This window comes from Nyctereutes procyonoides, unplaced genomic scaffold (genome assembly GCF_905146905.1).
Source record: "Nyctereutes procyonoides isolate TBG_1078 unplaced genomic scaffold, NYPRO_anot_genome, whole genome shotgun sequence".
NCBI lineage: Eukaryota > Metazoa > Chordata > Mammalia > Carnivora > Canidae > Nyctereutes > Nyctereutes procyonoides.
Window position 1 is genome coordinate 11941482 of NW_026575137.1, and position 25208 is coordinate 11966689.

Sequence of the window (25208 nt, forward strand, 5' to 3'; positions counted from 1 at the left end):
AGCTAAAGAGAACGTTCTCCTCACTTTCCCCCTCTGTCTTCTTCTCGCTAGAAACACACTGGCATACGTGTTTTGACCCTTTCACATTGAGACTCTCCAATGTAATTCTTTGATTTTTGCTTGCTAAGGGTTTAAGTTGAAACTTGAAAGAACAGGAAAGATACTTTTCCTCCTTCCTCTCATTTCTTTCTTAAAAATATACGGTAATATGTGCTTTGGGATTTTTGTATGGTCTTTTCTATAATTTTCTGCTTTACCCTTTTTAGTTCTAAACCAAGAATGGAGATAGACCAGAATCCGGATGCCTTACAAATTACTTCAAGGGGAAATGAGGAATTGTGCTAGTAAATACAGCATGTAGTAGTTAATCATACCGAACTATTTTTATTTCCAACAAAAGCCTTGTAAAATGTGCTGGTCATCTCCATTTAATATAGTAATGAAAACAGATGAAAAATGGAGTGATTTGTTAAAAACTCATCACATTCATGGCAAAGGCAATGCAAGAAAGCAGTAAGTCTTTGATCTGAACCCAAAGAGTCTGTATAACTTCCAATTTAATGGGGGAAAAAGTTGTGAGTACGCGTCTTTGAGCATAAAATGAATACAAATGTATCTTCCAGTGCGTTTACTAATTCTCAGAGAATGCAGCCTCCAGCTTAAGAGTTTTAATGTCTATTACAACATTTGAATGGTTTCAGCACTGGTCTCAAGGAAGCCTTCATTTAGATTGTTATTAGCAACATTATTATACAAGAGATTGTTCTAGCTGAAAAGACATTAAATGCTTATAGGTCTTTTCTCTGTCCCCACCCCTAAATGCACATTGCTGGTTCCTATGGTCCATAAAGGCGAGAAAGACATCATCAGCAACGTCCACCTAATACCGATGTGAACCTTCACGACTCACCTCTTGGATACTTACCCTGAGAGCACAGAAGCCGTACAAGAGAAACACAACTCAAACCCTGGCCTTAAAAAACAAGTATCCTTTAGCCTGTGACCAAGGATCCATGGTGAGAATGGTAAAGGCAACCATGTTGAGAGGTATCAAGGAGAAAAGTTCACCAGAGGAGAAGAATATAGTAGGAAGAGATGAAATAATTTATGGTCTTTCTCAGAAATCTCGAGTTTGGTTAGGTTTCCTGGCTAATTTTTTTATCCTAATTCTTTACAAATATGAAGGCGATTATCGCTTTTATTACTAGATAAAATATCTAAGAGCATGATCTTACAGGAAGGGCTTTCTTGGTGGTCTGTTTTCAGCTTGTAATGAGCTAAAATAGAATTATTGCCTATTTAGTTATTTTTGTTCCTTGCTTCCCTGTTACCTAAAGAAGTTAAAAAAAACCTGAGAATGGAATTCATAATTTGTAATCCGTTCGTTGTCTGTTGCTGCTGTTGTTACCGTTCAAAACGATCACGATTCCTAACTCCATCCATATATTTATTCCCTCCCCTAGGATCATCAGGGCTAAAAATAGATTGAGTTAAACTTAAATTAAATTAATGTAATAATTTTTCAACTGAGAAAAAGAACCGCCAATATTCTTTCTGCTCCTAATGACCCCTGGCATTACCCCGTCAGGGCTATGATATGGTCCAAAAGATAGGCAAATGTTTTACAGGCTGGTAAAATGGTTTATGGACTCAGGTTCAAAACCTTGGTCTGCAACACTAATTTAAACTAATTTGAGTTTGTGATCTTTGGGGAGATTTGTGATCCATGTGCAAATTATTATTACAGTGAATGATTTCCTAGGAGGGGCTGATATAAAGGAAATGAGCGTGATTCTCTGGCTAGGCAGAGGAAAAGTTTCTAACAAAAACAATCGAGGGCTGGAATGAGAAATCTTTTCCCAGAGATATCTTAAAATGAGTCAGATATTTATTTGTCCTGAGTGGTTTAGCTGAAACATCCCTGGATGCTGAGTGACAGATTATATAACTCTGAAGTCTCTTCCCATTCCTGCAATCTGATGATAAATCCCGGAGCAGTATGTTGGATTTGTGTTCTCACAAACGGGGATGTGGCCTTCTTCCCCTGGACTCCAGTGAGAAAAATATATGTTCAGAGACTGTCTTCCTAGGCTTCTCGGTCATTCTTCCTGCCTAAAGATAGTAAAGATAGACACAATTATCTACAACGGGGGTGGGGGGGGGACACAAAAGAAATAGGATCCCTACCTCATACCAACACAAAAATCAATTTTACATGCATTAAAAGTTTATATATCAAACGCAAAACTTTAAAACTTTTAGAGCTCTGTAGGTGAATATCTTTCCGACCGTGGATCTTTTAAACAATACATCAGAAGGAGCGGGCTGTAAAATAAAAGCTTGGGAAATTCAAGTACGTTAAAACGAAGAACTGCTCATCAAAAGAGACCTTCAAAATTATAAAAGATAAGCCACCTCAGGTAGAGAAGTTTTTTGTAACACGCATAACTGACAATATTGTTTTTAGAGCATTAAAGAACTCTTTCCATAAAAGAAAAAGACAAATAATCCGATAAAATAATAGGCAAGAGAAATGAAGAGGCATTTCATGGAAGAGGGAGTGTACATCGCCAAAAAACATTTGAAGAGACAGACGCTCAAGCTTAGCAGTAAGAAGGAAAGTGCAAATCAAGACCAGGAAGTGCCGTTCTATGCCCATTTAATCAACAAAAATTATGAAATATGACAATACCAAACATTGGAAAAGATGCGTCAACAGAACCACTTGTACATTTCGGGTAGGAGTGTAAAAGCTACATCTGTTTGGGAAAATAATTTGGGATTATCTTGTAAGGTCCTATCTCATGACCTGGCGACTCTATTCCCAGACATACACTTGTGTAGCACCCAAACTTTCTCCTTTTTAAGAGTACCAAAATCTCCCAAATGTTTACATTAACAGAATAGATAAGTTATTCTGTGGCATAATTACTCAAAAGACTGAGGGGACTATAATTAACACACAATATGGATGAATTTTAACAACATAACATCAAGTGAGAAAACCATGTCCAAGATATAAAATAAGCAAACTAAAGAACGTATTGTTCACGCATATATAAAACTAATAAAAACAAAATTCAGGATACTGGATATTTCTGGAGTTGAGGTTGATAATGCATCAGTATGGTCAATGTTGGGGACCAGTGTTCTTAGATTGGATGGTAGCATCATAGGTTTTTGTTGAATAACTAAACAAAAGCAAATGAACACATAAGTGAAAGAATGAAAAGAGAGCTATTCCCAGACCAGGATGATCATGCTTGTGGGCTAAGGAGTATGATTAATCAGATTTTGTAGATATGAGGTCTCTGTAAGCCTCCCAAAGAGAGTGAATATACAACTAGTGATTTCATAATTGGTTTTATTTGTGCATTTATCATTTTTCAAGGATTACAAAATATCTTACGAGTTTCAATCCAGAGATCCTATACTACTTAATGGTGTTTTTATCTTGCTTCCTCGACTTTGTCTCGTTTTAGTGTTTGATTTTTACTTCCATTTGGAGAAATGGGCAAACGAGAAAACACTTAAATGTTTTCCTCAAAAATCAGTAAATGACTTCCTAGGCTTTTATCTTTATATCCAACAAAACACCGGTGCATATTTCACTCTAATCAGCAGCAACAACATGCACACTTTCTTGAGTTTTTCATTCTTGCCTATGGGGCTACTTTTTTTCTTAATCAATCTTGCTAAGGGGTTAATACTTTCATTAATCTTTTCAAAGAACTGACTATTTACCTTGTTAGTTTTCTCACTGTTTGTCTATTTTCTATATTATGAATCTTGATTTTACTATTGCCTTCTTTCTATCTATTTGAGTTTATTTTGCTTACCTTTTATACCTTTTTTAAGTTGAAGATTTAAGGAGTTGGTTTTAAGCTTTTGTTTCCAGTATGGTCTTTAAAGACATTTCTCTCCAAATCCTGATTCAGTTATATTTCACAAACTTCACACATTATTTTCATTTTAATTCAATTAAGAATCTTTACTAAATACCTTATGATTCCTTCTTTGATTCAGGGGTCCTCAAAAAGTATGTTATTTAATTTCCAAATGTCTAGGCCTTTTCTAAGTATCTTATTACTATTACTTTCTAATTTGTTATTTGTTTTTAGTTCGTTTCTTCTGTAGACAGAAAACATATTCTGTGAGATCTAAATCTGAAATTTATAGAAACTTATTTTATGACTCTGTTCATGGCGTGTCTTGGTGGTGTGTGGTGTCCCTTGGCCATGTCCCACGTGTGCTTGGAAAGAATGTATGCTCTTGCAGTTGGTGGGTGTAGTGTTCTGGAAATGCCAGTAAGGTTAAGCTGATCGGTAGTTCTGTTTATGTCCTCTATATCCTTCCTGATTTTTAAATCTATTAATTAACTCAATTACTAAGAAAGGAGTGTTAAAATATCCAACTATGATTGTCTCCCGTAAGTTCTGTCAGCTTTTGCTTTGTGTCTTTCGAAGTTCTGTTATTAGTTCGCATATATTTATTTATTCCTGAGGAATTGACACTTTAATATTACATCTTTTTTAGTCTTTCGTTAACTTTGTCTAAAGTCCACTTTGATATTAATAGAGCTACACCAAGTTTCTTTTTTTTTTAAAAAAAAAAAGATTTTATTTATTCATGAGACCCACAGAGAGAGGCAGAGACACAGGCAGAGAAAGAAGCAGGCTCCCTGAGGGAAGCCTGACTCGGGACTCGATCCCAGGACCCTGGGGTCACGCCTTGAGCCGAGGGCAGCTGTTCAACTGCTGAGCCCCCCAGGCGGCCCCTACACCAAGTTTCTTAGGCTGGGGTATATTTATTCTATTCTTTTACTTACAACCTATTTGAGCTTTTATATATAAGAGTGCAGTTCTTATAAAATGCCTATAGTTCAGCCTTACTTTTTTTTAATCCAGACTGACTTCTGCTTTTAATTGGTGTGTGTAGTCCATTAGAATTTAATGTAAGTATTGCTATAATTGGATTTCATCCTATCATCTTGCCAATATATATATATTTTTAAATCTGCCACACATATGAGATAGGATGACTAACTATCCCAGGAAACACATCAGCCTCAGGCATACCCTGCATTGGCCACCCTCAGATCCCAATATGTTTCCTTATCTTATCAATTTCTAATTTGAATTAATATTATAGTTCTTCATAAAATCTAAGAACCTTCAGTATAATTCCATTTTCTACCCCTCCTTCATTCTTTTTTGCTATTGCTCTCATGGAATATACTTATGCATACATTATAAACTCCAAACTAAAAATAGAATTACTTTGGCTTTAAGCAATCAAGTATTAAAAGTATTAAAATTAAAAGAAAGGAAAAAAATTTTAAATAAGATACATGTATTTACCATTCCTGGTGTTCTTTATTCTTGCCTACAGATTCAGTTTCAGGTATCATTTCCCTTCAATCTGTAGAACATCTTTTAGTGTTTTCTATAGTGCATGACTGCTGGCAATGAATTCTCTCAGCCTTTGCTTGTTTGAAAATGTCTATTTCATTCACATTTTTCAAAGGCAGTTTTACTAGATATTGAATTATGGGTTGACAGTTGTCTTTTGCCCCCTGTAGCACATTTAGGGTAATCTCCCACTGTCTTCTGGCCACCAAAGTTGCAGAAAAGAAGTCATCTGACATTCCTATAATTATTTCTCTGTGTCTAACATGTCTTTTATTTTTTGCTTTTTAAAGATTTTCTCTCTATCTTTGTTTTCCATCAACTTGACTATAATGTGTCTAGGTGTGGTTTTCTTTGTGTTAATCCACACACTATTCATTGAGCTTCTTGTATCCAAATTTGGGATACAATATCTTCAAATGTTTTTTCTATGCCCTCCCCTCACTTCTCTCTCTCTCAATTTCTCTCTTTCCCTCTTTCCCCATCACTTCCTCTCTCCTTCATTCCAGTCTTCCCTCTTCTCCTTTCTACTCATTGGGGGCACTAAAATGTTCATGTTTTACCACTTGATATTTGTCCCATGAGTTACTGAGGGTCTGTTCATTTTTACTTGATTTTTTTCCTGATGTTTTACTTTTCAATTCTAGGATTTTCATGACTCTTATAATTTCCATTTATGTGCTTGTGTTCCTTATTTGTTTATTCTTTACGTTCTTCTTTCCCTTCCAGTCCTTGAAATATGTGGAATTGCTATCTTAAAGCTCTTATTGGGTAAATCTAACATCTTGGCCACTTCAGAGTCAGTTTTTATTGACTATCTTCTTTTTATCTTAATCATTGGTTACATTTTTCTATTTCTTTGCATGTCTAGTAATTATTGATGGCATGCAGGATATTATAGGTGATATGTTATATAGAGATTGGATTATTTTGCCTTACTTCAAAAGGTGCTGAATTAGAGCACCTGGGCAGCTCAGCCCATTGAGCATCCAACTCCTGATCTCAGTTAAGGTCTTGATCTCTAGGTCATGAGTTTGGCCCTGCACTGGGATTCACACTAGAGTCTACTGAGAGAAGAAAGGAAGGAAGGAAGGAAGGAAGGAAGGAAGGAAGGAAGGAAGGAAGGAAGGAAGGAAGGTGAGAGAGAGAGAGAGAAAGAAAAAGAAAGAAAGAAAGAAAGAAAGAAAGAAAGAAAGAAAGAAAGAAAGAAAGAAAGAAAGAAAGAAACAGAAAGGGTGAGTTTTGTTCTAGCAGGCAATGACAATACTGGTAGATCTTCGTTTTCCTGTCAGGCTTGATTGTATGTTCTGTTAGAATGATTCTATTTTGACTTTATCCTTAGTCCTAGGGAATGGCTAGAACTTACTCTGAAGATGTGGTCTTTCTCTGATTTTAACTAAATGCAATGATGTCTCTACTCTAGCTGGGCCAGGACTCCAACATCTACAGCACTGAAGGATGTGTAGTATCTTTATCGTGCTTTTAGCCTCACACTAGCCATCTTCTACTAGGTGACTAGCCCTCTCCAAGGATCCACACAGATTTCTGGGGTCACCCTCTGTGTAGCTAAATCCTCTCTGGTATCTGCTCACACATTTCACCCTTCTGCAGCCCCATCTCTTATCTCCTCAGTAAAGCAAGACTGCTCTTTGGGCTTTCCCTCCCTGAGTCATGGTCCAGAAATTTCCCCCACACAGAAAGCTAGGGTAGCCACGAGTGTCCCTTTGTTTGCTTCCTTTCTCAAAGAACTATAATCCTGCACTGCCTGTTATGCAATGCTTTAAAACAGCTAGTTACCTCATATATTTTGTCCAATTTTATAGTTGTTTATGAGAGGTGGGCAAATTCAGTAGCAATTACTCCATTCTGGCCAGAAGAAGAAGTGACATTACTTGATTTTTATAAGCTTTCATTTTGTTTTAATAAAAACTTTGAATTTTTTATAGTGCTGGAAAGCAAATTGAATTATGACTAACATTCACAGTTCAGAGATCTAATTTCTCATGTTTCTGCAAAGCTGTCACATCCCCAACTGCTACAAGTTTTTTCCCTCTCACATGTCAGAACATTTCTCTGGGGCATTTGTTCCCCTCCTCCCACCCCCACTCCCAGTGCTTCCGTTCTCATGTCAACCGAGGCACCCCACCCCAAAGTTTCTTATCATCCACATCTTCTAAAATATTCATCTCAAAACTTGAATCCCCGAAATCCTTAAGGGCTTTTAAAAGTCCAGTGTCCAGTCATCATTTGTGCATTATGAAAATGCTTCTTGAATCTGTTTATATTTTCATTCTAAGCCATATTTGGGGAAAAGATCTCCAGTATGTAATTGTTTTTACTTTTATGCATGTTTAGAATTTTTTTGTAATAAAATATAGCAAAAACAGAAAAAAAATGTCTAAAAGTTCACGATTAGTTTTCTCTCACTTGTCCTTAAACTATTTCCTAAGAGCTAAGTCATGCCCTTTAGTGCCAAATCCAGAATTTTATGAACAAGTCTGACCTCTCTCCAAGATTACTTTCATTATTGTATGAACATCGGTCACTTTCCTGCTATGCTTTATTTTGTCTGAACCCTACTATTTCATTTAGTCTCTCCTCTTTGGATAGCTCCTAAATCTGTGGCCATTTTTGTTGTTTTTTCTATAGAACCTTCAGATGTCCTTTATGCCTCTTCCTGAAGCATAGAAGCTCCAGCTGCACCTGATATTCCAGGAGAGCATCCACAACGGATATGTACAAGAAGAAAATAAACATCACCCAGCGAGGAGGTTCTGGGGTTGGCCTGAGGTCCTCTCTGGCTTGAGATACATAGCAGTGACAGAAAAAATATCCAAATTATGTTCTCTGATGACAATACAAGTCATTGGCACTTGATTATTAAAAGATAGATTTTAAATCCTACATGTATGGAAACTAAGAAATGCAAAAACTGTAAACTCCCTCAGTGAAATATTTATGAATTTTGCTTAAATCTTTAAAAAGCTAACAGGTAACTAATGCCTCAAATCTATGGAAGAGATTTCAGAAGACTTTTAATACTTCCAGACACACTGGGCTGGGAATCTCGGCTCCAAAACTCACAAGTTGGATCCATTTGGGCAAATGATGGAAACTCCTAGAGCCATAATTTCTAGTCTGTTATATACAGATTTCCTTGATTTCCTTGGTTCCTCTTGCTCTGTAAACCTTTTCTATTCCCACTTAAATGGGGTTCAAAGCCAAGATTTGTTGATCTGATGCCACAGCCCAGTCCAACCACTGTGTCATAGTTTCAGTAGTTTATTTCCTTTTAGAAAATATAAAAAATAGCTTAGGAGGGGCCACAGAAGTACAAATCCTCAACACACACACCCATTTGTACCCTTAAATCCCCAAGGAAAATCCAAATGAGAAATGGGCCACAGAACGTCTGAAGGGCGGAGGACACTGTCTGCTCCATGTTGGGGTGCTAAGTCTTTCTGATCCTTTCTGCAAAGACCAAGGAGGAGTAAATCTTCCTTGCCCTTAAGGCTGAGGACAGGGAAGGGAGACGCTTCTCCGGATGGCCTGGCAGGGAGGCAAGAAAACTGACAGCATGCCTGTCTATCTGTGCAGGGACACGTAAGCAAAACCCCTTTGCCTTCTACCACCTGTCGATCTCCATCGTAAGGATACTCTGATCAGTTAGATTTGAGACCAAACCAGCCAACAAAGAAATATAACATTGCATAGAAGCAGCAGGTATCCAGCGGCCTGAGAGAGGAAGATCTATTAGATCACATATGCAAGGAAATAAAACTGCTAGAGGAAGCATGAAAACATTAGTTTTTTTAATACCCTTAAAGAACACAAGTGCATCTGCAAATAAATAATATTAGCTGATAATAAAACATAAGATTTCCCAATAAAAAACTCAGAAGATATGTTAAAGGAGAAATGCTCACTGCTGTTAAGATCTGAATTAGTGCTCTGGAAATTCATGGCCATGAATAAGCAAAAACATAAGAAGATGGAAATCATGTCAGAAACGATAAGAGATTTAGGGAATATATTCAGGACATTTAAAAAGCAAGTAACTGGCAAATAATAGGAGTTCCAGAGAGAAGAAAAAGAGTGAGGAAAATTAAATAATAAAGCTAACAAAACAAAACAAGAAACCTACAATTAAACAAGCAAGCAAACAAACAAGGAACCTTTTACTGGAGCAGAAGGACCCGAGTCTGAAAACTGAAAGGACATTGATGAGAAGTCCAAGGATGTAGGTATGTTCTGGTAAAACCCCTCATAAGAATAACTGGAAAATCATAAAAGCTCTTAAACCAAAAGAACAAATTGCCTGAGGGGAAAATGCCTCAAGTGCTTTTATGATATATATATATATATATACACACATATATATATGACAAAAATAAAAGAACTTAGAATTCCATTTAAGAAATTAAATAGATCAATTTTTTTTTAATTTTTATTTATTTATGATAGTCACACAGAGAGAGAGAGAGAGGCAGAGACACAGGCAGAGGGAGAAGCAGGCTCCATGCACCGGGAGCCCGACGTGGGACTCGATCCCGGGTCTCCAGGATCGCGCCCTGGGCCAAAGGCAGGCGCCAAACCGCTGCGCCACCCAGGGATCCCGAGATCAATTTTTTTTATAACAAAAGAAAGGAATAAGAGAATGAATATAAAAGAGAAAGCAAACAAACACAAAAAGAATAAGGAAAAGTAAATGTTCAAGTTAATCTAAAGAAGATGAATAACAATAGGGAGAAATCTCCAGAGCCAGATGAGAAGAATTGTCAGGGACAGGGAAGGAATGAGAAAAGAATGCAGGAGGAATTTTCAGAATCATAAGAGAATGTTCATCTCTCTAGAAGCAAATATGTGGCAACACATTTAACAGCCTCCAGGATAATAATGACTTCCTGGTGAAATACGAATGATGAATTGACCCAAGAAGAAATAGTAAGCTTAAATAGACCAATTACGGCAAAAAAAGTGATGGTAAAAGAGCCACCACCTCAACAGGTACCAAGATTAAATGGGTTCCTGGAGTGGTGCTATCTAATCTCCAAGAACGGATTCTTTCAATGCTGTTCAAACTACTCCAGGCCAGAGAGGAACTAAAGCGAGTTCACTTTATGTCATCGGCCCAACTTTAACACCATCGGCAGATCAAGTAGAAAATGGATGAAAAAATTATAGGGCTACTATCACTTTCGAATAAGATGCACAAAATTCTAAGCAAAATACTAGCAAATATCATAAATTTCTTGAGGATAGACGCACTCAGATCAAACAAGTGTTATTAAAGGAACGTGGAAGTGGCTCACTGTTAGGAAATCACCCTTGGGGAGCATTGACCCAATTTAGTACATCGACCTACTAGAGGATAAAACCCATAGAATCATCTTAATAAATCTTGGAAAGGCTATGATAAAATACAACAACTATTTCTAACGAAAACTATATAAGTAACAAAACTTTTTGATCTACTGAAGACTACCCCCAAACTAACCGCAACTGTCATTCTAAATGATAGAACCCAGAGCCCTAGATTGTTTTCATTAAAATCAGGAGCTGGCGCAGGACACCTTGTTATCGCCATTATTGTTTATAGCGCTTCTGTTGTTAAGTAACTGGCGTAGCCATTCAAGAAGATATTAAAAACCACATTTTTTGCTAATGATATCATTGTACACCTAGAAAGTCAAGAGACTCCGGGAGAAAATGTACTAGATTAATTAAAGAATTTTTAAGATGGTAGCACATTAAATAAATATTGGGAGATAAAAGTTTTCCTCTAACCAAATGAAACCAGGGGAAATCCTGCTCATAATAGTGACAAAGTATATAAAAATAATAGGAATCTATATGAAAAGAAGTTCACAGGATCTATAAGAAACTATAAAACATTACTAATACTTAAAGATCTGAACAAAGTGGAATGAAATATTTTCTGGTTTGAGAGGCCTTAATATCATGAAAAAATGTGAATTGTTCCAAAGCCAAAATATAAGCCTAGTTGAATTTTGACTGGAATTCTAAAGTGGTTTGTCTAAAATATGCTAAAATGCACATGGATGAGAAGGCACCCCCAAATCTCCCAGAAAAACATGAAAAAGAAAACAGCTTGTGGTCAAGAAGAATAGGGAGATTGGAGACATCAGAGGACCCTATGCAGTCAAGGTATCCAGTGAACCTGGGGTGACGCGAGAAGAGAGCCACAGATCAGCGGCTGGGAGCACAGTGGGGACTAGCCGGGCCCGCGTGTCCGAGCACACGGAAGCCGGAGTCACACTGCAGCTGGACGTGGAGCTATTAGGGGCAATCACTCGAGAACGCTTACAGGAAACAAGCGTATTATCATGCAGAAAAGCGAGAAGATGTGCACAGACGGGCCACGGGCCACGGAAGAGCACCCCAAGCACAGCAAGCACAGGAGAAGACGCCCCGGAGCCGGGGAGACCGCACGTGGCATCGCGCCGCGCTGTCGCTTCAGACTTACCAAGTGGCCAGAGAGAAAACTACCACCGACCCCTGCTGAGGCGTGGAAAAAAGAAAAAGACACTCGGCAAACATCACTGGGGGGAGCGTGAGGACTTTTGTTGTTGTTGTAAAGCTGTCAAACAAGGTCTCATAAACTTCAACACATTTATGCTCCGGCAGAGCCGTCCTGCCCCCGGGAACCTGGCCCGCAGAAGGCAAGTCGCCCTTCGCTAAGGCGGCGCTCCGAAGGCATTTGCTGCAGGCTTGTCCATGGGGAACAGCTGGCAGCAGAAAGAATGCTCTGTCGGGGCAACAGCTGGACGCGGGGGAAGTGCCCGCCCGACGGAAGCGCGCAGCTAGAGCCCCCAACACAAGGCCGGCCGAGTGACTGGAGGAGTTTCCACGAGACGAGGACAGTGTTTCGGGGTAGAACTCGTCAGAACAGAACAGAGGACACTCGTGTGGGCGCGAGGGTGGCGGGAGGGGGGCCAGGAGATGAGTGGCAGCCGGCAGTTGCACCTTGGGGTGCTGGGCTGCTGGGGGGCACCTGGGCCCGGCGGGGGCCCCGGAGGCAGCCCTGAGGCCCTGCAGGGAACCTCTGCCCTCTGTCAGGGCTTTGCTCTCAGCTCCAGGGAGAGCCGACGTGGACATTTGGCGACATTCGGGGACATTTGGAGCCCCGACGCCCTGGCGGACAGCGTCGTTTCCTTCCCAGGAGCATTTTTAGTTCTATTGGAATTCAAAGGGATGGTTTTTTGTTCGTTTTCACAATCCAGTTCTCTTCATTTTTATTTCAGAACTTGCCATGTTGGAATTTTAGACTCTTTTTCTAGGCTTTGATTTGGGTTTAAGCTGGTTACGGTGCACACTGTCTGTCTGTCCATCTACCGGTTGTTAGGAGAGAATGTTGGCTGATTTTGTTCCTATGTCCTCCTAATGTTATTCGGGTTCTTTCTGTTCGTACTTTCAGCCACAACATGACATGTTTGTACCAGCGGGTTGTACAGACCCCCACATAGCCCACTCTGGGTTGGGATGACCAGGCCAGGACCGATGGTCTGAGCGGGGTTGCGGCGCCTGGGGGACCCGGGAAGACCACCTGGAAGGGGCGGGTCTTCGTGGGCCGGACACCCTGAGCTCGTGCTGCATGGACAGGCGGACCACTCCAGGCAGAGGACGCACCTCAAGACCAAGGCGCTCCCTGAGACAACAGGTGCGGACGTCGAGCCTGCCTGGGTGACATGCGGGCATCACCGCGCGTGAACTCCACCCGTCCACTCACTCACCTCCAGTCACAGTGAGGACACAGAGGCTTGGACTTGGCGGCCCGCTCAGGGGCAAGGCCTCTCAGAACACGGCGATGGGCGGGACTGGCACCCAAAGCCCAGCCAGTGTGTGACCCAGCCGCGTGGCCACCTGCAGAGCACGGACACCGCTCCCCCCACGACAGGTACGAGGGTGCGTCCGTCTCCTCACCCCTTGGGGAACGCAACAGCTCTCCCACGCACAACCACCTCACCCGTTTCTCATTGCACTACCTGAAAGAGTCTAGAAACGTGTTCACGCCCGGACATGTGTGCACTTTGCCTTCTAGATGCTTTAGGATAATGTTCAATGAAATAATTCCCTGCATTAACCTGTAGGTGATGCCAGTATTAATGCTATTTTATGCAGAGAAATATCTGTATGTTCTATTCTGCTTTGAGAGGTTTTAAGATAACCAGCTCTACTGAGCATGGAAAGGTAATTCAAGAATTAAAACATTCTTTTTTAATAGATCTTTTCCCTCACAAATCTAAATAATTTTTAAAAGTAATTTTTAGAGTGGTTGGTCTTGATTTAAGAGCGTGCTTTACCTACGTGTGCCTTATAAAGCCCTGGAGGGTGAGGATGTCACTGTACTCAGAGTGAAGACAGTCAAAGCTGCCTCGTCTTCATCTCTGTCTTTGTCTGGGATCGTTTGTTGACCAGGAACAGAAGCCCTCTTATACCACCTAAGGAAAAATAAAAATTTTACCCTAAGGACACCAAAATATCTCAAGATCCTAAAGGAATAAGTTTGATTTAGGTCTCACAAGAGCCAGGAAAAAGAATAGAAAGAAAAAAAAAGTCAGGAACCTCCACTATGCGAGCAACACGTGTCCCCTACGTCTACCTGTGTGTTTACCTGCTTATCCTTGCCCTTGTACATCCATCGTCGAGGACACACGAGGACCCTCGGCAGTCTGGGGTGACTGGGAGTCATCCAAATGCGCAGCTGGGTTCGACCCCGAGCTCCTCGGCTGAGACGATCGGAAGGGTGCATCTAAGTGGTGGGCACTAATAAATCGCCTCGCCCCCCGCGCGACCTGGTCCACGTAACTGCCGGAGCAGGTGAGGGACTGTGGCGCCAAGGGCAGGGCGTCGGGGTGGCAGTCACAGCGGTAGCACCATCGTCCCTAACGTCGGCCCGGACTGTGTCTCCCCGTCCCACGGGACCTGCACAAAGGCGGTGCCAGCACCTTGAAGATACCTTTATGGACCCTTCCTATGCTCATGTACCCGAGGATGGCTCGTAGGTCGATGTTTGATGCCCCCAAACGAGGTAGCCTGTAAACAATGGTTTCCTTAAAATCTCCATTTCTGACTTTAGGATGACATTTGACACGGAACGTTAATCACAGACGTGCGACTTGAGGACGAGGGACTCTTCATCTAACAATTAGCCAACTTCCTCGACAAAGGAGCGATGGAGGTGAATGGAGAGAACGGTGAAAAGACGGAGGCTAAAACTAGGTGTTCGCTGTTGTTGGGCTGGGCTTGCCTGTAGATTTTGGTCACGGCTCCGCGCACTGGCCCTGATGAGCGTGGGTAATTAGGAGTTGGCTGGCTGGATTTCCTCATATTCCCAGGTTCTATTATCTTTCAAGTGAATTTAGTCAGGGCTGATCCTACTAAATAGATTTCTAGCCTGAACCGCTGGTACCATTCCAGGGAATGCCAAGTGAAGGCCAGTCGGAAACACCAAGGCGGCATCTTTGTCCCTCTGCGGTTCCCTCTCCGACAGCTCACCTCGGGCCACAGCACCTGCTCGTCCGGGCGATCATGTGACGTCACGAAGGACCCTGGTGACAAGGTCCAGGGTGTCGGCTTAGGTTAAAAATATGTCTCTAGTACCTGTCGTCTCTGTTTTTCTCGGGTGTTCTGTGCCTTTTAATTCACCGCCCCCCCTTCTTACACGCCTGCATCTCTGTCTCTATATCCTGTTCATCTTCTATATCTTCTTCTGAGATTCCTGAGGTAGGTTGTTTATTCTTTCAGCAATCAGTGAGAGGTTGGGCAGTGATTGATTTTGCCATTTTACCTGTTGTGCCCCCTAAAGCACAGCCCTCGAACGGAGGACCTGAAAGCACACTGGGGGGAACCCTTGCCTTTAATCGCTTCCTACTTTCCGTGTGTGAGATATACATACGCCACACAACTCCATGGAGTTTTATTCAGTCAAAAAAAGTTGCAGTTAGCAAAACACACCAACAGGCTGCTGTAGACAGAAGGTTTGTGCCTCTGGATCCCCCTCCCCAGACTCCCTCCCATACATAGGTTGAAATCCTAATCTCCAAGTGATGGTGTTGGGTAGTGTGGGGCCTTTGGAAGGTGGTTAGGCCAGTAGAGTAGAGGCCTCATGGATGGCACTGGGGTTCTTATCAAAGGGGCTCCAGAGGACGCAGTCACCCCCTCCCTCACCCTATGAGGACACAGCAAAGAGAGAGCCCTCCAGGAACCAAGAAGCCCGCTCTCACCAAATATGCCAGCGCCTTGATCTTGGACTTCTCAGCTTCCGGAACTGTGAGAAATGAATTTTTCTTGTTCAGAAGCCAGTCTATGATATTTTCCTTAGAGCAACCCAAACGAAGACACAGACCTTCCTCATTTCCAAGTTTAGATACGTCCCTAAGAGCAGCAGACATCCCTGTCCCTTACCACCCTCCGCTACCCCCCCCCCCCCCGCCAAGCATAGGCAGGTTTTTAGTAACCCCGTCTTGAGTACGTGCTTTTACCATCTGCTCCTTTTATACATCCAGATTATCCTTCTGGTCACACCTTCCGACTCTCAAATGCATTTGGACGCAAGATTTGAATATTTCTTTGTTATCAAATACCTGATATTATGTGACTCTCAAAATGGCACCATCCCCTTATTATCCGTACTCTCAATGTTGCATAAACCCCAAGAGGCTCATATGCACCAAGAGCTTTGGGGGTGCATGTTCAGGTGCAAGGGTGTGTATGTTCCTTGAACAGATGCACGGGCTTATTTCCTCTGATCGCTGTCTGCCCACGCTGAGGCAGGGAGCGGCCACCATGGTCCTCCTTAGGGAGATGCCCCAACAGACAGCAGTAACCTGGAGAGCCAGCAGGTGAGTGCGTTTCCCCCTTTCACTGGGGTTCTGATCTATTTGATGCTTGTAACCGTTGGGGAGAAAGGAGGTGCAGCCTTGCTCCAGGCCTGAAAAGCTGACTAGATCTCTTGGAGGTAGAAGCAACAGTTGAGGCTCTTTGCATTTCTCTCACACTGTTCATTTTCCTTTGGAAACTCCTTTTCGAAGCCCCTCTCTCCTCCATCTCATGCAATTCTTTAAGCCACAAAGAATCCATCTTAAAAATAGGGCTGTAGTTCATCCTTCCAAAAACCAAGGTAGACCCATGCTGACCCACAGCTGCCAGCCCAGTTTCTGTGGAATTAGAAGCGTCCGATGATACAACTTCCAGTTCTCCTGACCTTCTCTCTCTCTTTCTCCTTTGCCCACTTTTCTGTTTCTCCACATTTCCTCTTGGACTATCAGCACGTTCGACTTGCCCGTGGGGAGCTTGGCGGATGGCACTCAACATGGAAGAGCTGATGCCTCTGACTTTGAGCTGTAGCTTCCCAGTTCTCTAAATTTCTTTCTTTGAGATTTATTGCAGTGAACAGTCACCGAGACACTGTGATCCTCAGAGTAGGCTCTATTTTATTCTAAGTTTAAAAATTACCATGGCCTAGTATCTATCTATCTATCTATCTATATCTATGTTTCTCACAGTTTCACAAGTCTCATGCACTATAGACTGAGTTTTAGACCAAGATTTATCTAAAAAATATTTATTGTGTGTCTTTATGTACCAGGAATGAGAATACAGTGGTGGAAAAGACAGAAAGGTCCCTGGTCTCCTGGAATGGGCATTTTAGGAGCAGAATAGTTGCACATTTGACTTATTCTGGAAGCCAGAGAGGAAAAGATTCTAACAGAAGGAAGAACGTATTTGCGGTGTTCTGTAGGATGCATGCCATAGACACTGAATTGAAAAACAGTTTCCATCACAAAATATTTCCGACTAATTACTTCCATTCAGGAAATACATGCTTCTTATTTTCTCCAAACTAGAAATTACTTTCTCTGTCTTTTCTTTGAAGTTCTCCTAAATCTGTTATTATTCAGTGTCTCTATCCAATTTCTCATCAAATTGCCCTATTTGTAGTTTCCAAACTTTAACACCCGTAGGCTGAGATGGAGCCTCTAAGATGATTTAGGGGCTGAGACTGTGTGTGAGGCAGAAACGGTATTTAAGTCCTTCATGAAATCATGAGCTTTCCAAGTGCTGCATTTTGGGTCGATAGGGGGTCTTTGGTCACTCTTTATTTTTTTTCTTCTTTTTTTTTTTTTTTTTGAAGGAGGGTGTAGGAGGGGTGAGAAGCCCTCGCACCAGGCGTTCATTACATTCATCCTCTTAAGACACGGTCTTCACCAAGGCCTGAAGGCTGCGAAGTTTGTGTATTTCCCTGACTCTCCAAGCAGTGTCCTCCTGCTCCAGTGATGCCCGCAGGCCCAGCTCAGGCCGGCTCAGGGTCTCCCGCGGTGACAGCGACCTCTCCCCAGGGAAGTGAGCGTGGAGAGACCCCTCGGAGGAGCAGGAGGCAGGCGGGGGAGCGCGGTGGGGAGGGTGGGGAGGGCAGGGGAGGGGAGGGCGGTGAAGACTGGGAGGGGAGGGCAGGGGAGTACAGGGGAAGGGAGGGCAGGGGAAGGGAGGGGAGGAGAGGGGAGAGAAGGGCGGTGAAGACTGGGAGGGGAGGGCAGGGGAAGGGAGGGGAGGAGAGGGGAGAGAAGGGGAGGGGAGGAAGGGGAGGGCAGGGGAGGGGAGGGCGGTGAAGACTGGGAGGGGAGGGCAGGGGAAGGGAGGGGAGGAGAGGGGGAGAGAAGGGGAGGAGAGAGGAGGGGAGGGGAGGAAGGGGAGGGCAGGGGAGGGGGAGGGCGGTGAAGACTGGGAGGGGAGGGCAGGGGAAGGGAGGGGAGGAGAGGGGAGAGAAGGGGAGGAGAGAGGAGGGGAGGGGAGGAAGGGGAGGGCAGGGGAGGGGAGGGCGGTGAAGACTGGGAGGGGAGGGCAGGGGAAGGGAGGGGAGGAGAGGGGAGAGAAGGGGAGGAGAGAGGAGGGGAGGGGAGGAAGGGGAGGGCAGGGGAGGGGAGGGGAGGAGAGGGGAGAGAAGGGGAGGGGAGGAAGGGGAGGGCAGGGGAGGGGAGGGCGGTGAAGACTGGGAGGGGAGGGCGGTGAAGACTGGGAGGGGAGGGCGGGGGAAGGGAGGGGAGGAAGGGGGAGGGCAGGGGAGGGGAGGGCGGTGAAGACTGGGAGGGGAGGGCAGGGGAAGGGAGGGGAGGAGAGGGGAGAGAAGGGGAGGGGAGAGGAGGGGAGGGCAGGGGAGGGAGGGAGGGGAGGGAGGGGAGGGGAAGCCGAGGCCGCGCACAGCGCACGGCGCACCGCTGGAGCCGCGCCGCGGAGCCGAGCGCCACTGGGGTCATCCTGCAGGAACGTCTCCGGGCCCGGCTGGAGTCACACGGCGCCTCCCTCCCCGGGCGCCGGGGAGCGGGGAGGGGGGAGGCGGGAGGGAGAGAGGGCGGGAGGGCGGGAGGAGCGGAGGAGGGGGGAGGAGGGGGTAGGGCGAGGGAGGGAGAGAGGGAGGGAGGGAGGAGCGGGAGCGGGGGGCGGGGGGAGGAGGGGGAGGAGCGGGCGGGGCGGCGCGGGGGCGGCGCGGGCGGAGCGAGCGGGCGGGGAGGCGGGGAGGCGGGGAGGCGGCGCCGGGAGCCCCAGTCCGCGCTGGTCCGCGCGTCGCCCCGGAGCCGCGGAGCCGCCGCTGCGCCCTGCCCGCCCGCCCGGCCCTCGGTCCCTCCGTCCCTCCGTCCCTCCGTCCCTCCGTCCCTCCGTCCCTCCGTCCGTCCCTCCCGCCCGCCCGGGTCCGCCCGCCCGGGTCCGCCCGCAGCGGGAGCCGCGCCGGGAGCCGCGGAGGAGCAGGCGAGGAGCGGCGGCCGCGGCCCGCGGGAGCCACAAGTGAGGAGGCGCCGCGTTCCGGGCGCAGCGGGCGGCGCAGCGGGCGCGGGAGAGGCCGGCGAGCCCCGACCCGGCCCGACCTCGACCTCCACCAGGACCCGGCCCGACCCGACCCGACCCGACCCCGACCTCCACTAGGACCCGGCCCGGCCCGGCCCGACCTCGACCTCGACCTCCACCAGGACTGTGCGCTGGTTGGCGGCGGCCCGCGTGGCGCTCGCTGCAGGCGCGTCCGGAGCGGCCGGTCCCGGGAACATGCGGCGCGCCTGGGTCCTGCTCGCCCTGGGCCTGGCGGCCTGCGCGGCGGCGGCGGCGGTGAGTGCGGGCGGGCGGGGCGCGGGGACCGGGACGGGGACGGGGACGGGGACGGGGACCGGGCGGCGGCGGCCCGGCCCTGCCCCTCGGGCGCGCTGTCCCGGGGCCGGGGCCCGACCTCCCGCACCCGCACTCGGCGCCCGGAGGCCGAAGTTTGCAAAACTTCTATTGTCTGAGGCCGCGCGCGGCGGGGCGGGGGGCGCGAGCGCACGGCGGGCCTCCAGCTGCCACGCCCGCCCCGGCCCGCGGCACCCGGCACCCGGCACCCGGCACCCAGCACCCAGCCCCCAGCCTGCCTCCCGGGCGCGGCGGCGGGTGCGCGTCTGGGGCTGCGGGGCCGGGAGGGCGCCCTCGGGGTGCAGGGGGCTAACCCGGGGGTGCAGGGGAGCGGCTGTTCCGACCCCGCCGGTGCGCGCCCCGGGCCGCCCACCTGGGCGGCCCTGCCTCCTGCCCGGAGCCGGGGAGGGGAGGGGAGGGGAGGGGAAGGGAGGGGGCCGCGGGTGCAGAGCGCGGGGGGGGGGGGGGCTCCCGCGTGCGCCAGGTGCGCCCACAGGTGGGCCGGAGCGGCGCGCAGGGTGCACCTCGGCTGCGGGTCCCCGCGGCGGTCGGAGGGTTAAACCGCCGGCGCCCACCCATCCCCTTAGCAACTCCGGCTCCTCCGGCACGAAAGGGGAGAGTCTCACTCTCCGCGCTTTTCAGACAAACATGATCTGCTCATCTTGTTGCAAAACAGGGCAAAGGGGAGCAGGGCGGCCCGGCCCCGGGACTCGAGGGGAAGCGCCTGGGGCGCCGGGGCCAGGGAGGCCCCTTTCTGGTCCTGAATCCTGCACCGCGTCGGCTGGCAAGTGCCAGGGTTCGGGGCTGCTGCAGAAAGAAAGTCTCGGTTTCTCTGCATTTTGGCAGAAACCTGTCGCTGCTCCTGGAGGAGGCTCCTGGGCTCCCCTAGGCTGCCCTGGGGTCCCCTGGGCTCCCCGACTCTCCACCTTGGGGTTCCGAGATTCCTCCCTTCTGACGGGGAGCAGATGCCTTCCCAGCGAGCTCCCCGCTCCCTGCGGGAGATGCTCTCCCAGGCAACTGGAGGATCATTCAGAAGGCTGATGAGGTATTTTTAAGATGTCACTTTGGAGGCTTTGTGAGGCTGCTGCAAACCTGGGGTGGCCCCGAGCCCCCCTTTTCAATCACTCCTAGTCCCCATCCCATGCGGAGCAGCCTCAGCCTGTGTGAAGTTGCAAGACCCGGCTTTTCTGCAGCCAGTACTACAGCACGTTGTCTCCAAAACCTCTTATTCTAAGGTTGAAAAAGACACCACTTTCTGGCAGTGACAAGAAGCGGTTGTCCCTCCGAGCCGAAAAGTCTGTGCTTCAGAGGAGGAGAGGGGAAAAAAAATGTCTGCACTTAGTGGATTTTTGAGTTTTATACTAAGCACAAGGGAAGGAGGGGGGCGCACAGAGATTCTTGGGAATGAAGGCTCAAAGCTGTCTTTCCGGAGGCTTCCTTTCTGGGTGCTGGAGGCAGCAGGGACTGCTCCTGGGCACACGTTCGTACTTTCCAGCGTCGTCAGTTAGGGCTGTCGCTGCGGGGACACCGAGCGAGGAAAAGGACTGACCAGTGTGGCCCGAGTGCTACGCTGCTGTTTCTGTCTTCTTCTTCTTTTTTTTTTTTTTTACCGAGACTGTTTACCTTTAGAAGTAATCTATTGCAGGCTGCTATAAACACATGATTTGAACCGGAAATATGTTTAAGAAAAGGAAGTGTTCTGAAACTAATGGAATTTTGTACACACGTCTCCCCGTGTGTGAATTAAGAGAAACTGTCAAGTCATTTGGACTCGGACCTTACCTCTCAGCACACTGGGAAAGTCAGGCTTTGGGCAGTTGCATTAGAAAGAAAAATAAAACTGGAGCCGTGTAACCTTTTTCAGTCCTTCAAAAAAATATGTTTTGGCTGTGCTGGTAAATGAAACAAATTGGTTTTCCTAGGGAATTTTAGAAAAACAAGGGCTGTTTGTCTTTTCGTTGGCTCTTGGCAGTAGGTAGGCATCATTTTAGAAAGAAAGATCTTGTGAGCTCAGGCTTGCAAAAGATGGATGTCCTAAAGGGAGTTAGGGTATGCCCTCCAATTACTGCTTCTGGGGCCTGGCGCACCTGCGTAACACGATTACTCACAGGGCACCTTGAATGATCATTAGTTTGGAAAGGATTTCAAAAGATCGTCTAGCTTTTTCTTTTTTTATTTTTATTTTTATTTTTATTTGTTTGTTTATTTATTTATTTATTTATTTACATCTAGTTTTTTTTCCTGGGCAGGACTGATTCTCAGCTCTCTGGAAGCCCCCCCAGAGGCCTGAGCAGCCAGCCGCAGGTGGCCCCGAGTCTGCTCAGGTTGGCAGGGCCCGGAGGCTGACCCAGCCACACACAACCAGACAGTCTGTCATTAAGGTTTATGGGGAGTCTGGTCAAGCCACTATGTTATTGGCGTGTCAGCCGGCAGCGATCCAGTTGATGGCGTGAGGAATGTCATCTGAGTTGAGGTTCTCGAATACAACATTGCCAAAAATCAGACTAAAATGATCTCGCCGGTCGTTTCCTTCTTACCACGGAAGGAGCCCTGCCATTTGTGCCACCGTTGGTGGCACATTCCAGTATCTCAGAATCCACCCGACTCTTTCAGGGACCGGAAGCCCAAATCAGGTTTTAGGAAAGAAAACAGCAAGAGGTCACGAAGGAGAGCCCTTGCTGTTTACCTCTTCAATCGGTTGCACCAGCGCCACCATCTTAATTCTAGGCTTTTGGATTTGACTCTTGCAGACATCCTTGACTCATGCCACTCTGTTGACTTCCATGTCCTGTTGACTGCTCAGTCCACCTCCGTGTTGCTCGGTCTGCAAATACCGTGCAGCACCTGCTCAGTGCCCGGCTTGGACGCCCCCCTATGCTCCCGCAGCCCACATTCTGGTGATCCAGGTAGCTTTCCCCTTCGGTTCTGTCTCTCTTGGGACCCGTGCCTTCGTGTCGGCAGCAGCTTTGTAGTTGCGCCTCCCGGTCCAGATGCTCATCTGCTGTTTGATGCACCGTGCTGGTGGTGTTCCCGTGGTCCACAGACCTCCGCGTTTCCTTGTTATCACGGCGTGGAGTCTAAATATCTCTGCCAGATTTATAAGATGCTCATAATATCGCCCCTTCCTATTATCTCCCCCTTGATCACGCTCCATCCTGTCACCTGGCCACGGCCCGCTGGTCTCACTGTCATGATCACTCCTGGGACATAGCCGCCTCTTTAGTGTTTCTCTTTTAACATTCTGTGGATTCAGACCCAGGCTCCAGATGGCCTTTCATGTTTGAGCCCTTGTTTTTCTCTTTCTGTAAATGATACAGCAGAGGAATGACGCGAATCATTGGCAGTGTGGAAATCCAGATTTCGGGGCCTCCTCTCAGACCTGCATAGTCAGTAGCCTGAAACAGGGTGATCTGGCTGTTTCTGAAGCATCTCAGGTGATGCCCATCCATCAGTCACATCTGGGAACCACTGGCCTGGGGCACATACTTTACCTCGTCTTCTAGGCTATTGTGCGCTAGTTGGTGGGCTCCCAGCGGTATGTGGCCCCTTGGAGGCCACTGTGGAGCGCAGACGGGTTCGGCCTGGCAGGTGGACAAGCTGGGTTCAGATGCTGGTACTTTTGCCGCTTAATGTGGTAGGGCTTGGACAACATGCTAAAACTCCAAGTCACTTGAAAAAATACATGGTGCATGTGTATAGGTTGGACGTGAACGCCTTTATAACCTGAGTGTCCTGACCCTGTAACAGGGGAGCCTGGGCTTGGTGCTTCAGGCACAGAGGGCACTGCGTGGTTTCTCTCTTCCTTTCTTGGCCTCTACTTTCTAGTCTAAGACGTTCTTAAGCCCTCCCTCTGATGTTTTTTTTCTTTTTTTTTGTATATATATATTTTTAATTGGAGTTCAGTTTGCCAACATATAGTGTAACACCCAGTGCTCATCCCGTCCAGTGCCCCGTTATCTCCTCCAGAGAGATTGGTGCCCTATAGGGGGAGGGCCCTGACTGCTACACCTCACCTGTTGATGACCTGTGTTTAAGCGCAGGTGCCCAGGGCTAGGGCAGTGTGGATCTGTGGGTTCTGCTGAAGCTCAGCTTTGCTCTGACCACTGAAAGCAGCATGGTCTGGGATCCGCTGGATCCCCCACCCTGGGGCTATACCTGGGCTAGTTTGTCAGTGTCGACTCACGAGACCCCAGTTTCATCAACCCTGAGGAATAAACAAGACCTGGGGGTGCCCGGGTGGCTCAGTGGTTGGGCATCTGCCTTTGGCCTGGGGTGTGACCCCGGGGTCCTGGAATCAAGTCCCGGATCGGGCTCCCTGCATGGAGCCTGCTTCTCCCTCTGCCTGTGTCTCTGCCTCTCTCTCTCTCTGTCTCTCGTGAATAAATAAATACAATCTTAAAAAAATAAAAGAACAACAAACAAGACCTTGAGGTCAAGTCCTGCCGTCGTCGGCGTACATCCATGCTGCCTCCTACACGCTTCCGCTGAGAGTGCAGCGCCCCGGAAGGAGAGCAGTGTCTGTACTGCAAGCTGCAGCGCCGTTGGGCATCTAGAAGGAAGTGGCAGGGGTGGGGAGGGGATGTTGGGGGGCAAGGGGCACACAGAGAGAGCCTTTTTATTTTTTAAGGATAGCAATATGTGAAATTTCTCCTTTTAGCAATTTGAGCTTTGGTCCTGCTATTTAAAAATCTCACTGCGTTTTGACAAGTCTGTTTCTGGGGCTGTGTTAGTTTTAGCAACAAGGCTGGAGGGGTGAGTGCCTTTGAATGGGAACGAACACGGCCGAAATAGAGTTGTGAACGTCTGCTTCTCTTGGGGTATCTCAAAGGATCGGGCGGACTGGGAGAAAGGGAGAAACGGTGAAGTCTGTGGAGATTTCCCATTTGAATTTCCTATTAGCAGAAAGGCCAACTGGTATGTACTCGACGGTTGTGAGAGCCAGCTCGTGCTCTGGGACTCCAGCGTGTGGAAAACGGTGTTAAAGACAAGATCCGTCTTCACATTTTTTTTTTCCCTCCGCTGTTGAATCTGTTTTGTCAAAAATGTCACAAAGATGCAGGAAATGTGCCCTTTACAAAGCATTTGGATGTTTATTTTCTCTTGTGATCATACAAGTAGATAAATACAAGCAGTACTGATATTTAAGGAGTACGTGCAGTTAAGAGAGTTTTTAGTCTGTTGATAAGAATGACCCATGGAACGAGATATCCAATTATTAAAGGACTTTTTTTTCCCAAGCTCTTACCAAGAAAGAGTAAAAGTCAAATACGTAGTAAATATGTACTATATCGTGTGGTATGTTATTAACTATAAAGACAGTAACAATCAAAGGGCAATATTTAGGGCAAAAGTGAGGTTTTTGCATATACGTGTAATTATCTTAATCCCCGTGGGACCTCAGCTTCCCCATCTCTAAAATTAAGGAAGTGAACTAGAAGAATTTTCTGTCTCTAAGAGTTTTTCTAAATGCTTCAGGGTAACATTGGAGAAATGTTAGGATTAACCTAATCAATAAGTAATTACGGAGCACCTGCCAAGTACTCGCTGTTTTATTCCCGAAGCCCCGAACCCAGTCCCGTCACCGGAGGGAGGTCGCTGACATGAGCCGTTACCTTGGCCTGAGCG

The 25208-nt window shown here is 46.8% G+C and overlaps 1 protein-coding gene across 1 annotated transcript in view; it reads left to right on the top strand.

Moving 5' to 3' along the window:
* The first annotated feature begins 19050 nt into the window (after positions 1-19050).
* The window catches only part of SDC2 (syndecan 2), an 88415-nt gene continuing 82257 nt past the window's right edge, over positions 19051-25208 (top strand). The window contains exon 1 of the mRNA XM_055303469.1: positions 19051-19526. Coding sequence (XP_055159444.1) covers positions 19467-19526 — 60 coding nt within the window. The 5' untranslated portion in view covers positions 19051-19466. The remainder of the gene's footprint in view (positions 19527-25208) is intronic.